The sequence below is a fragment of the Trachypithecus francoisi genome, unplaced genomic scaffold (assembly GCF_009764315.1).
Source record: "Trachypithecus francoisi isolate TF-2019V2 unplaced genomic scaffold, Tfra_2.0 Lachesis_group7, whole genome shotgun sequence".
Classification (NCBI taxonomy): domain Eukaryota; kingdom Metazoa; phylum Chordata; class Mammalia; order Primates; family Cercopithecidae; genus Trachypithecus; species Trachypithecus francoisi.
In genome coordinates, this window is record NW_022681472.1 from 12,592,649 (window position 1) to 12,606,412 (window position 13,764).

The following is a 13,764-nucleotide window of genomic DNA, read 5'->3' on the forward strand; positions in this document are numbered from 1 at the left end:
ACATGCCAAGTGCCTAATACAGGGCCTGGAATATGGAAGTACCCAGCAAATATTCCATCTCTCCATCGGGCAAGGCAGTACTGGACAGTACCAAAAGGAGTATTGAAGGTGGGAGGAGGAAAATAAGATCTTCAAGCAGTCATACACAACAGAATCCCAAAGTTATAACCAAAAGGGGTTAGGTATGTTTTACAGAAAATATTAAGAAGGATAAGTGAAAAGTATTACATAGATATATTTGTGTATGATATGCTTCTGTAATAAGTACAATCTGAATATGAAATCAGAATTCCTGGGCTCTGGGAATCAGGATTTTGATTTTTTTTCTGAAAAAGATTAGTTTCTTCTGCTCCAGAATTTCATACAGATGAAATCTTATAGCCAGGTACTATTGCTCACACCTATAATCTCAGCACTTTGGGAGGCCAAGACAGGAGGATCCCTTGGGTCTAGGAGTTAGAGACCAGCCTGGGCAACATACTCAGACTCTGTCTCTATGAAAAATTATTCCGTCTGGTAGTGTATACCTGTAGTCAGCAGGTTGAGGTGGGAGAATGCCTTGAGCCCAGGAGGTTGAGGCTACAGTAAGCTGTGATTGTGCCACTGCACTCCAGTCTGGGCGACAGAGAGAGACCCTGTCTTAAAAAAAAAGGCAGTTTGAAATCTCTTGCATAAGCCATCTTTTACCCAGCATAGTGAATTTGCAATTTATTTACACTATTGCATGAACCAGCGAATTATTCTTTTTTGTTGCTGAGAAGCATTTTATTGCATGAATATACCACAATTTATTTATCTACTAATGGATATCTGGGCTTCTTTGAGAGTTTGCAAGTTATAAATAAAACAGATACTGATGTTTTTGTTGAAGTCTTTTTGTGAACTAGAATATCTCTTTCTATTTTAATGAATGAGTCATCTTACCTTTAAATTGCCACCACTTCCACATCTTTCATTGCTAGTGACACTGTGCATTTTCTTCCTCTGATAATAGAATAATTATCAAAATAATTCCTCTGATAATAGAGTAATCCCATTTCTTGAATACTCACTATAGTGACAGGCTATCTAATTTGTCCTCATAAGATTTCTGCAAAGTAGATATAATCATAACCATTTTACAATGAAGAAGTAAGTACAGGCTTATTAAGCAGTTGGATATGTGGACTCTGAATTACTACTGAAGTTGGGGTCTCTAGGCCACACAGTGGCTCTCTTGGGCTATGACAATGGCTTCTGAAAAAACCACCTGGACTTGTCCTTTGCTCACGTCCTGGAGGGGCACCTAGACCTACACATTATGCATTTTTACCAATTTTAATTATTTTGACAACAAGTTCCTTGCAGTTAGATTTGTGATGTATTTTTCTCAACACACTGCCTGTGGGCCCCTCCCAAATCATAACAGGTCATGGCATGTGGGGACAGCTCACCCTAATGGAAGAATCAGGAGAGAAGGGATGCAATCCTCTAGAAGCTTGCCTACATGTAAGACCCCATGTCAAATGTTAAACCATGCATGTGACTCTCTCAAGTTGCCTGCTTGGCCCTCTTCCAAGTGTACTTTAATTTCATTCCTGCCCTTAAAACAATTTAATATGCTTTCATTCCTGCTCTAAAACTTGACTCAGTCTCTCACTCTGCCTTATGCCCCTTGATCAAATTCTTTCTTCTGAGGAGGCAAGTATTGAGGTTACTGCAGACCCCTATGGATTCATTGCTGCTAACATACTTTTATGCTGCATGACTCAGATACATTTCCTGGCAGTAAGATACATCTGTGCCTCACATTCTCTGGTTGGAGGTGTTCAACCCCTGCAGAGAGTTTCCTTCTCTCCTTTTTGCTCTCCGTTTGCTCTCCTACTTACTAATCAACCCTCAAAATGATTTCTCTTGGCCACACTGCCTCTGGCCACACTTCCACTGGCTGATGTCTCAGCTTACCCTCACCAGTGACTTGCAGTGGCGGGAAGAACCCTGGAGTCGACACCAAGTAGACCTAGACACTACTGGCTTTTCTGGACAGGAGTGATCGGGCTAAAGCCTAATACCATGCAATATCTGGGGTTTCCTCTACTTTTTCAACTAAAATTGGCTCTTTCCCAAAAACTCACACTGCCTATTCTTCTGTTCTCTCTGTGTGTATTCTAAAATGCCCTTGCACACCTGCCAGACAATCTGCCTCAAGGGCAACTCTGCCTCCTTTGCTTTCACTTTGAATGCCCTGTGACTTCTTAAACACACACTTTCTGTTATTTGTGTACCTGTGGCTCTTGCTGCATTTGCTTGACAGCAAAGACATGGGCTACCTTGCTGATATCCCCTGATACTTATACTTGTTTCTACCCTGCCAGCTTGGAAGACCTGTCTGCTGGCACATTACTAGAACAGAAGCTAATCACAACCCCAGCTCTCCTATTTCATCATAATTTACCACACACTTTTCATTCTTGTTATGCTTCAGGGCTAAATTTTTTGGTGGCTTTTGAAGCAGTTTGTATGCCTGCATAGGGCCTTAAGCAGTAGCCTTTTAAGGACCCCATCTACTAGCTTTTTTTTAAGGTAGTACCTCTTTGAGAGGAGAAGAAATTCTTTCTTTGCCATTTGCAGGTTCTTATGCTAAGCCCCAAGTCCTCCAAAGGTTACTACTTCATGTCAGGAGGGCAAATAAATGCTACCCTCTTGAGTCCAAAGCCTGCTGTCTTGGGGAGCACAGGAAGGCTTTCCATGAGTATTCCTCTTGCTTCCTTCCATTTATTATTGTAGCTTTCATTTCTCAAATCAATTCCATGCCCTTCTTAATATGCATCAAGGCCTTAAAGGTCCTATTCGAAGGGAAGGAAGTCCAGCCCCTTTGGAGCAGTTAGCTAAAAAACAGGCTTCTCATCTACTTAAAGAATGTGGGAAACGGAAATCTGAGAAAAGAGATAATTATTTTGTTGCTCAAATGCTCTTAGTGAGAGTCATTCTCAGGTCATAGAGACAAGGAAGGAGGCTGGGCCAAGGCCACAGGCACAAGAGACCCATAGGACAGAGATGAAGGCAAGGTGAGGAGTACAAAGTAAGACTGGTTTATTCCAGAACCCCAGGATAAAGAGTGACCCCGCCTTGTTCACTCCAGTAGGTTTCCTGTCCTCAAGTCAGTAATCATGATGAGATGGTACCAAGGTCAAGGTTACATGGTAAGACCAGTTCATTCCAGAAGCCTAAGGAAGAATGGAGGACACCTCATTTGGGATAATAAAACAGTAAGAGGGGAGGCCTTCTTTTTCTTTTTTCCTTTATTTCTCTTCTGTTCTCTCTTTGAGGTGAGTAATTCCATCTCCATACCACAGGCCATGCCCCTCAGATGCATCCTTAAGAACTGGGAAAAGTCTGATCACCTAAACAAAAGTTGGGTTTCCTTAGTAATACTGTTTGGCCTAGAAATGAACTGGGAAAAAATTACAAAAGTGAACCTTAAAATCCAGTGTTCTTAGGCAGAAAATCCTCAAATTAGCCTCCTGAGTATTTTATAACCGAGATCAGAACAAGGAAGACAGGGCTAAGGAAAAAACTAAATGCAGAGAGAAGAGGTAGGTTCAACTATTGGCTGCTCTGCCAGTCAACAGCTCCCTCCAGGTTGCCCTAAGGACACTCCTCCAGGTAACTGCAATCTGTGTGGGAAGCCAGGTCACTGGAAGGTGAACTGCCTAATGGGGTAAAAGGGAAGAAGCTCTGCATGGAATGCCCTTTCTGCCACAAGCTAGGCCACAGGAAACAGGACTGCTCTGAGGACCGAAGGGCCCTTGGGACAGAATCCCAATCCCTGATGGTTTTGAGCAGAAGGGACCCTCTGCTCCAGCTGGCTCCCAGATCAGACATGGTCATCAATAGGACAATGCCAAGGGCAAGTTGAGGTGGCAAGTAAAATTGTGAATTTCTCTTTTGTGTTTAAGAGCTGCCTACTCTGCTAATTTCCTTCTCTAAGCAATTTTCCTTCAAATCATCTCAGATAATGGGGACAAAGGCACCCCCTCCTTCCAAAAGAAAAGATTCACACCCCTTTGGGGCAAAAATATATTTCCAAGATGGGTGCCTGTTCAATATTCACCCAACCTCTAAATTCATCTCTCCCTCTAATAGTTCCATTTCTTCTGGGAAAGTTACCTAAATCTTTAAGCAATAACTTTAACTTGGACAGTCTTACCTCAGGGGTTTAAAAACAGCCCACGCTCATTCAAATGCATCCTAGCAATAAATCTAACCAAGCAATCTCTTGAGAGGGGATAACTTCTATGGTATGCAGACAACCTCTTTACTTGCTTCCCCTTCACTGGACTCACAGAGCAACATGTAGTACAAACCATAACTTCCTAACAGAAGGAAAATGACTTTTGTCTAGTTCAAAGGTTATAAAGGTAAAGGTATTTCTGGGAAGAAAGGTTATAAATAAAAGAGACTTTATATGAAAAAGGATCTTGTATGGTAAATTTTTGTCCTACAGTAAAATAACTGGTTGTTTAAAAAGGGATGTTTAGGACAAGTCAGAAAGTCAAAGCATGTCATAGATGGTCTGGGGAAGTTACAAAAAATCATGAAAGGGAATTTATAAAAGAAATGTTATACAATTTCAAAGATTGTGAGATCTACTAAATGCTTCATAAGCTGTTACTGTGACTCTTAACTTTATAACTTCTGTGCTTTTAAGCTATGTAAGGCTGGAGACATACAGAGTTACCTGTGCCCCCTAGCTACTCTAAAAAGTGTCAGAGATTGTCCACATTTCTGTCTGGTGTTCTAGGGTCCACATTTAGTACATAATTAAAATAACTTATGGGTTTTTCACCAAAAGTCAAAGTTGCTAAGCGTTAACAGTGTAACTGTATTTGAGACTACTGGAAAAACTGTTTTATGTGCAAGGTGTGTAAGGAAAGTAGAACATGCTTTTGGTAAAAGATTATAAGAAAGCATGAAAATGTGGGTTTTTTCCTTAGTTTAAATGATTAAAGGATTGTTTTAAGTAAGACAGAATAAATCTGAAGAGTTGAGCACATTATGAAAGGTTTGTGAAGGATTAATGTTGTAGAAGAAATTCTGTTTGTAAACCTATTGGCTAAAGTTAAAGGGGTATTATTCAGTTTATCTATACATTGAACATTGAAAAAAGCACAATATTGTTTTCTTAGAACATTATTCTTCACTTTAACAAAAAAACTGTAAAGGGTTATAAAAGGTTTATGAGAATCTTACCTTATGGTCAAACTGATTAAGATTGATTAGATTTATCTATAACGTTTTATTAAGAATTAGGTTTAACATCAATAGTATAGATGTGCTATTGGTATGTGTTCCAAAATTTTATGTAAAACTCCAATTATTATGATATATCTCAGTATTAATTATCAGTAATAATTATAAGTGCTATGTTAAATTATTGTGCACTACAGAGGTAACAAAGTTTCTTGTTAATCATGTCTTTGACTGTGGCTGCTATAAGACATTTTATTATTCATAGACAATTGTTGTCTTATTTTGATCCTCTTTAAAAGGTAGTTTTATAATAAGCTATAAAACTTTGACAGGTGCTTTGGCTGCAGGTTTCTGATAACTTTGGAGATTGTGACATCAAAATGAAGATATGCAAATAATTATATGCAAATAATTATTCTTGCTGTTCTTTTTGCAAATAACTAGGCTACATACAATAAGACTAGAGCTTATTAGCAGACAAATCAGTCCTATCATAACCTCTTTTTAAGAAAAATGAGAACTGGACAGAAAATATGTTAAAAAACTATGGTACACCTGTTACTAGATTCTAGTCTTATCAGTTGTTTTTAATTTTGTTCTGCAATTTAGACTACCCCTGTTTATTTCTGTGAACCAACCAGTGACTTCTGGCTGCAGCTCAAAAGAAACAAGAGGAGGCCGGGCGCGGTGGCTCAAGCCTGTAATCCCAGCACTTTGGGAGGCCGAGACGGGTGGATCATGAGGTCAGGAGATCGAGACCATCCTGGCTAACACAGTGAAACCCCGTCTCTACTAAAAAAAAATAAATAAATACAAAAAACTAGCTGGGCGAGGTGGTAGGCGCCTGTAGTCCAAGTTACCTGGGAGGCTGAGGCAGGAGAATGGCGTAAACCCAGGAGGCAGAGCTTGCAGTGAGCTGAGATCCAGCCACTGCACTCCAGCCTGGGTGACAGAGTGAGACTCTGTCTCAAAAAAAAAAAAAAAAAAAGAAACAAGAGGAATGTGCTGTCAAATTCCCGATGATCCTCAGCAAGGGATACCATCCTCTCAATATTCAAGAGTCACCCTTCTACAGGGGACTGTTAGATTGCCCATCAGTGGGACATGACAGGTGAAATAGTGCTCATGTCTCCCTCGGACCTGACCAGATACTGCTTTCAACAACCCATGGAGTCACTTTGCCCTGACAGCTAGCAAGAGGCCAAGACCCACAAAACAACCACTACCATGCCTCTGTCAACAGGAAACAGTTACAGAAGACTGAACTTCATCCATTGTCTCAAAGAATTGGACACTTATTCTCTTGAGAAGGGAGATGTTACAGTAGGTAGCTAGATAGACACAAGTAGGGCAGGAGAGACACCCCTGGCAACCCACTACTAGCAATGTCAGGTAATCACCACGTGATGGTTAGGCAGTTGTTACACTGTCTCTAGTTGGTCACAGCCAGCACCAGGAAAAAGCAGTCTTCCAACAGATAGAAAGACCTGAAGTTGGTGATCAGCAGCTTTCCAATAAGGTCTCGGGAGTTGGGAGAGTGGGCTCAAGCATGCACACTGAGAGGCAAAATGGTGGAGTTTAACTAGTATATGATCTTTCTTTGAGAACATATGACTGGTAAGGGAGGAATGCCTCAAGTAAGCATGTGTACAACTACAGTAAACACACTGTGCATGCAGCCCCTCTCAAATGCTGAGAGGCCAGTGCACATGTGAACAGCCCATCCTGAGGGAAGAATCAGAGGAGAAGGGATACAACCATTCAGACACATGCCCCCAAAGTCAAAGGTTGAAGCATTCACTTGACTCTCTCAAGTTGCCTGCTTTGCCTTCTTCCAAGTGTATTTTACTTCCTTTCATTTCTGCCCTAATATCTTAAAATAAACTTTCATTCCTGCTCTAAAACTTGCCTCAGTCTCTCTTTCTCTCTCTCCCTCTCTTTCTCTCTCTCTGCCTTATGTTGCTTGGTTGAATTCTTTTTTTTTTTTTTTTTTTTTTTTAAGGAGGCAAGAATTGAGGTTGCTGCAGACCTGTATGGTCCTGTCACTACTAACACTAAGTGAAGGAGTCATAGTACAAACTCAAGCATCTGGCCCCAGAGTCAGCACACACTTTGCCGTTGTGCTAATTTCTTTCATTTTTCTTATTTAACTAGTCTAAATGCCTACTTTGGTTCTCATTCCATCAGGTAGCAGGAAGTCTACCTCAAACAAGTCCAGCCTTCTTTCCAACCTCCCTGGGTCCCCTAGCCCTCCTTTCCCTGTTATGGCTCAATCCCAAGAAACTTGCCAAGGACCAGGCCCTGTGGGGTTGGGGGTGTGTTTAGGGAGAGGGGGATGAGTGTGCACTTGGGGGTGGTCCATGCTGTGTTGAGGCATTCTCTACTCCTGTAGCCTTAGTCACAGGTCCCTGCAGGTCCCAGCAGTGGCCTCCTTGCCCTTGACCGCAAGATGGCTGGGTTCCAGCAGAAGAGTTTAGCTCCCTGCACCCCTCTTGGGTACTCTGTGAAGGCTTCCCTCTGCTTCTGTCTTCCCTGGGGTTCTGGAAGATTCCACCCTTGCTGCCTCATCCTGTGCACAACCACATCTGGTCCCCTGGCTTGTCATTGAGCTGGGCAAAGGGGATGCTATCTTGCTACCTCCTTGGGACTTACATGGGGACAGGTCTTTGTTCACCTCTGTTGTAGGATTCTTTAATCATATTTGGAATTTCTAGCATGATTGTCCCTGAACATCCTTTTAAATCATCCTTAAATTCAATGTTTTGGGCAAAGAAAATGTAAGTTTGTGATCTCTTGGGCCTGCCATTGGCCTAAATAGGCCATTCTTTGCTACAGTGGAGCTATAGCCTTCTCTTGTTCCCTGCTGTTTCCTGGCTCTTGGGCAGGGGGTTGTAAAGGCCCCATGGCTTTTGCACACTCTGAGGCAGAGTGGTATGAGGAAGGTGGCTCAGGCTGCAGAACTTCCAGAGGCCTGTGGGGTGGCAGCTCTGGAACTGGATACTCATGGGAATTACAGCCAGAACTCAGGGCTCCGGGAAACTGGCCTGAACCAGAGAACAAGTCACTGCTTATTTAGGTACAGAGGGGACCCTGTAGGTCATCAGGGTGAATGCTTGGAGACCAGAGGGACAGAACACTGCCCAGTAATTGTGAATCAAAGGCTCCACCTTCTTCACAAGCAGCAAATATTATAGAACCTAGTGAAATCTCAGGCCTGATAAGATGTGCCCTAGTCCTAGAACATTTAAGTTGTTGTAGTGAAAGGTATGTCAATCCAGAGACATGACTTAGGGATGGATAGATTACTGCACAAGAAGGCAAATCCCCTGCTTCCCACCCTGTCTGAGAGTGTTGTCCCACAGCCACTGACCTCAGGTCTCCAGTTCATACCCAGCCTGTGTTCTCTGCAGGGGAAACAGCTGCAGAGCCCTCTGCTCCTGGAAGGCAAGGGCAAGATTATCGAGACCTCAGGGCTGGGCCCTTGGCACTTGAGAGGTTCCAAGCACCCACACCTGAATGGCTGACCAGAGCGACTAGAAAGCACAGACTCCTTTTGCATCCAGGTCACCATCAGGGTTACCTTCTGCACCAGTCTGGCTCCTCTATGGTCCCCCATACAACAAGACTCATCCCTTTGCTCATGCCATTTCCGCTTCAGTGAATGCCTTCACACTAGACGAAGTCTAATGGACTACAGGTACACAAGAGGTGGTGAAATGATAACCCTGGGACTTATGATGTGTTTTATTATTTTTGCTATTACAGGCATGACCCTGCTTCCCTAGTTGTGTTATAAGTCCCTTTTTTTTTTTTGAGATGGAGTCTTGCTCTGTCACCCAATAGTGGCACAATCTCGGCTTATTGCAACCTCCACCTCCTGAGTTCAAGTGATTCTCCTGCCTCAGCCTCCCAAGTAGCTGGGACTATAGGCACATGCCACTGTGCCTGGCTAATTTTTGTATTTTTTATAGAGACAGGGTTTCACCATTTTGCCCAGGCCTGTCTTGAACTCCTGGGCTCAAGTAATCTGCCTGCCTAGGCCTCCCAAAGTGCTGGGATTACAGGCGTGGGCCACTGCACCTTACCCATATTCCTTTTCTGTCCTCTCATCTTATCTATTCCTTGGAGTCCTAAGGTGTGTATATTACATTTTAACTCTCTTTACCTGCTTTAAGAAGGTGTCATGCTGTTTGCAATGTTTTAGGGCTTATTTTTCTCACTTAATATTAAGTTGATATGCATTGTCCATACTGTTAGTGGTCACTGCAGTTCCTCTCTTTTGACTGCTGAATGGCACTCCATGGTAGGAACACCCCTCAGTTTGCTTATCCTTTCTTCCATCAGTGGGCATTTGAACAGTCTTACTGTAAACATTTTTGTGTAGAAGTTTTCTAAGGTGTACACCTACGAGTGGAATTGCTGGGTCATTGTGTATGACGCTGTTCCTCTGAAGGCTGTTTAGCTATTTTCCTGAGTGGTTGACTCATTTATACTCCCACAGCCAACAGGTAGACCAGCTATGCACCACCTCTTCCCCAGCACTTGGCAGCGTCAGCCTTTTCCATTTGTGCCACTGGAGTGGTGGTAAAATGGCATCTAACTGTGGCCTGTGCCATTTCCTGCTCATCTGTGCTTCCAGGCCCAATTCACGAATGACTGCCCGAGAAGCTCTCCTTAACCAGCACACATGTCCCGATCCCTGTTTTGACAGCCACTTACTGTTTGATGTTTTCTGCCACCTCCCCACGGAGTTCTTCACCTCTTTATATCAGAGGATATCACATTTCTCTTCTAATTCTTGTATCAGGTGCAAGGGCAGTGTGTTGTGTATAGTAGATCCTTCAATGGATTACTTCTGCTTGAATAAAGCAGAATTGTTGTTTACACAGATGAAGGAAGTCAAACGCCATCTGTGAGAGATGCAGCAGGGTCCTAACAGTACCGTGGATAGGAAGCTGGGCAACGAGTTGATGGCAGGTCGGAGCTGGCCAGGTGAGACCCTAGTTAGCCACTCTCTGAAGGCCTCAGAGTGGCAGCTACTTGGAGGAGTGTGAGTTCATCCAGCAGGCTTAAAGCCAGGCCTCTGGGAGCTGAGACCTGTCATGGGTCAGCTGATGCTTCTCCTGGGAAGGACAGACCTCACCTTCTGTCGGGAGGAAATAAAATCACCAGCTCATTATGAGGCCTGCTCCAGTCAGAACACTGTCTTCAGATGCAGCTCCTGCATGTTGGAAGCTCTCAGCCAGGAGCATGGGGCAGGGCGGGACTCCAGTGAGTTCATCTATGACTACAGGTACATGGCACCACTCCATGTACCAAGACACCCCATGTGCCATGTACCAGGGGAGTCAGGGCTGTGGTGGCCTGCCTGGTGGGGTGCCCAGGGACATGGGCAGGGGTACAGGGACAATACTATTTATCAAAGCCTGCCTGGAGAGGGTGTTGTCTCTCTGAAGAAAGTTGGCAGCTTGAGGGAGGTAAGGACTAGGCCAGGATGGCGACCAAGTCCCACCATGCTGCCCCTCTTTGCTTGACTGGAGGGTTTCTGCCAAGTGCCTCTGAATTCCACTGAGGGCCAAGGGAGCTGCCTCACTGTGGCCTCAGGACCAGAGGATGTGACAAAAAACAGGAGAGGAGTGGGGAGGGAACTGTTCAGTGTTTGCTTCTCCAAACATAGACTTCTCTGTGTGAGTCACTGACCGGGATTCTCCCCTGGTTTTTGTTTCCCTGCCATCTCCCTACAACCCAGGGAAGTAGTAACAAGCCTCCCGCTCACCATTGTTTCAGGCTTCTGCTCTTGATCTAAGCAGTGATCCCTTCCATTGCTATGGGCTTTTGCATTTTTAAGGAATATTCCCACCCATTGTGCCATTTGATCTTCCCCATGTATGCTCGTCACAAGCTTCCTTATGGGATCCCCATTTGTGCTAGTTCTATGCGGGTTCATTTTTGAGCTCTGACCCAATTCTCCTCAGGTCGATCCCTCTTCCTATCCTGAGTTCTTGCATCCTGGCAAGCTAGCCTTATGGGTGCTCAGACTATTTTTGATGTGGAGTGAAGGGACCTTGTGTCCCAACAATGTGGAAGGCGCTGAAGTTATTACACACACAGTAAACACCTGTTATGCAATTATCTGCACTTAGCTTAGTCCATCTATTCTAGGTGCTCCTGAATTCTGTTATTCATTTAAGGAATACTGAAGGTACCATGTGAGAGGATGCTAAGGATACAGTCACCTAATGCACGGTCTTACCCTCCGTGGGAAGAGACTTACATCCAGCCACTGCAAAGGTGGTCACGAAAGGTATGGGTTCAGTGGCCTCCAAGCAAAACATCCGCCCTTGGGAGGGAGGCAGACCTAGCTCTGCTGTTTACCAGCAACGTAACATTGGCCAAGCAACCTATTCTTCTTGGAGTTTCTCTGTAAAGGGTCACATAAGAGCTATCATTTACCCTCTGCCTGCAGGGTTTCAGCTGCTTCATGGTCATTACTACCAGTTAATTCTCACAACACACTGAGGCCAGCATGAATTCCATTTAACAGATGAGAAAACTGAAGCTCCAACAAGCAAGTAGCTTGCCCAGTTCACCCAGTAAGTGGTAGAGTGCAGAATCAAATGCACCAGTGTTTGGCTTCTAAACTCAAGTTCTTTTCATTCCTCGATTCTGCCTCATAGGCCTGTTGTGAAGATTAAACGAGATTTTTAATGCAAAATATCCAGAACAAAGCCTAGATTGCAGCAGGATCCTGGTGAGAAGTAGCTACTGTGATCTCACGAGGATTTGTCCTCCCCTCATTCATCGCTGCTCCATGGCACCATGCACCTCTCACATAAAAGATAGGGGCCTATTTTCCCCCTTGTAATAATTAATCCCTGTGCCAATGTGTTTATAGAAAGTAGCTCATGCTGTGTCTTTCATTTCTACGGACCCAGTCATGTTTAGCAAGCAGGCTCCCAGATGCAAGGCCAGATTCTTTCAGCTAAACAATGGGGAGCCCCCAACTACAGCCTCCGCCGCCGCCGCCGCCTCAAAATTCAATAAAATGAGCTCTTATTTCGTCAACTCACTGTTCTCCAAATACAAAACCGGGGAGTCCCTGCGCCCCAATTATTATGACTGCGGCTTCGCCCAGGACTTGGGCGGCCGACCCACCGTGGTGTACGGTCCCAGCAGGGGCGGCAGCTTCCAGCACCCTTCGCAAATCCAGGAGTTCTACCACGGGCAGTCGTCGCTGTCCACGGCTCCCTACCAGCAGAACCCGTGCGCCGTGGCGTGCCACGGGGACCCCGGCAATTTCTACGGCTACGACCCGCTGCAACGCCAGAGTCTATTCGGTGCACAGGATCCAGACCTGGTGCAGTACGCAGACTGCAAGCTTGCCGCCGCCAGCGGCCTGGGCGAGGAGGCCGAGGGCTCCGAGCAGAGTCCGTCGCCCACACAGCTCTTCCCCTGGATGCGCCCGCAAGCAGCCGCCGGACGCAGGCGAGGCGGACAGACCTACAGCCGCTACCAGACCCTGGAGCCGGAGAAGGAGTTCCCATTTAATCCCTATCTGACTCGCAAGCGGCGAATCGAGGTATCGCACGCGCTGGGACTGACAGAGAGACAAGTCAAAATCTGGTTCCAGAACCGGAGGATGAAGTGGAAAAAAGAGAACAACAAAGACAAGTTCCCCAATAGCAAATGCGAGCAGGAGGAGCTGGAGAAACAGAAGCTGGAGCGGGCCCCAGAGGCGGCAGACGAGGGCGACGCGCAGAAGGGCGACAAGAAAAACTGCAGTGTTCAAGGCCCGTGGGCTGGATCCTGTGCCCTAGGAGCACCTAGGAAGCCTTGCTCCATCTCCGCCCGCATATCTGGGGCACCAAGAGAGACAGAGCCGTGAGCCAGGCTCGCCTCATTCCTCGTCTTGGGAGAACCGGACCAACTTCCCCAAAAGGCCTTGCCGTGCACAATTGCACCGGATTAATAAAGAACAGACCTGCCCCCCACCCCCCAAAAAATGGGGAATAAATTATCCAGGAATTCTGACAAAGAAAGTAATTACTCCAGTCTGACATACATCAGTTACTGGTGCCCAAACTAGGCTTTTTTGTCTAAATTACCTGAGGGATGTGTCTGCATCAACTCAGGTGTGTTTGGTTATTTTTCATATTGGCTCTTTCACCAAGTGGGTGTTCGTCAGCCATCACTCCTCATCCCGCACAGGTGGGGCAGCAGGAAGGCAAAGGCTCAAGCCTGAACTGGGTTGGGCAGCTTTCATTCCCCTGTAAGTGCACACAGTTGTCTGGGGAAAAGGGGAAAGTTCTAGAGCACCTCCTCACCCACAAAACTTCCGTGATTGTGCCAGCGGTGAGGTCTCTTTCTTTTCTTTCCCTGAAGTCTTTCTCCTCGCTGTAGTCTTTTGGCTCTTCTGGTGTGACCACCCCAGGTGGTTCTGGTGAGCCATCAGCTAATCCCTCCTGGGCATTATCTAGCCTGGGCTAGATACTGCTTACATTTCTGCAACACTTGGCTTTCACATCCATTATC

General features: G+C 45.2%; 1 protein-coding gene across 1 annotated transcript; it reads left to right on the forward strand.

The window, feature by feature from the left end:
* The first annotated feature begins 12,234 nt into the window (after positions 1 to 12,234).
* LOC117079617 (homeobox protein Hox-B8-like) lies at positions 12,235 to 13,117 on the forward strand. The gene has a single exon (XM_033203649.1). It carries the CDS (start codon positions 12,278 to 12,280, stop codon positions 13,115 to 13,117), a length of 840 nt encoding a protein of 279 aa, XP_033059540.1. The 5' UTR covers positions 12,235 to 12,277.
* The last annotated feature ends 647 nt before the right edge of the window (positions 13,118 to 13,764 follow it).

What these genes read in the sequence shown, in the direction of transcription:
- LOC117079617 (XM_033203649.1), top strand. Translation starts at nt 12,278, where the DNA reads ATGAGCTCTTATTTCGTCAACTCACTGTTCTCCAAATACAAAACCGGG.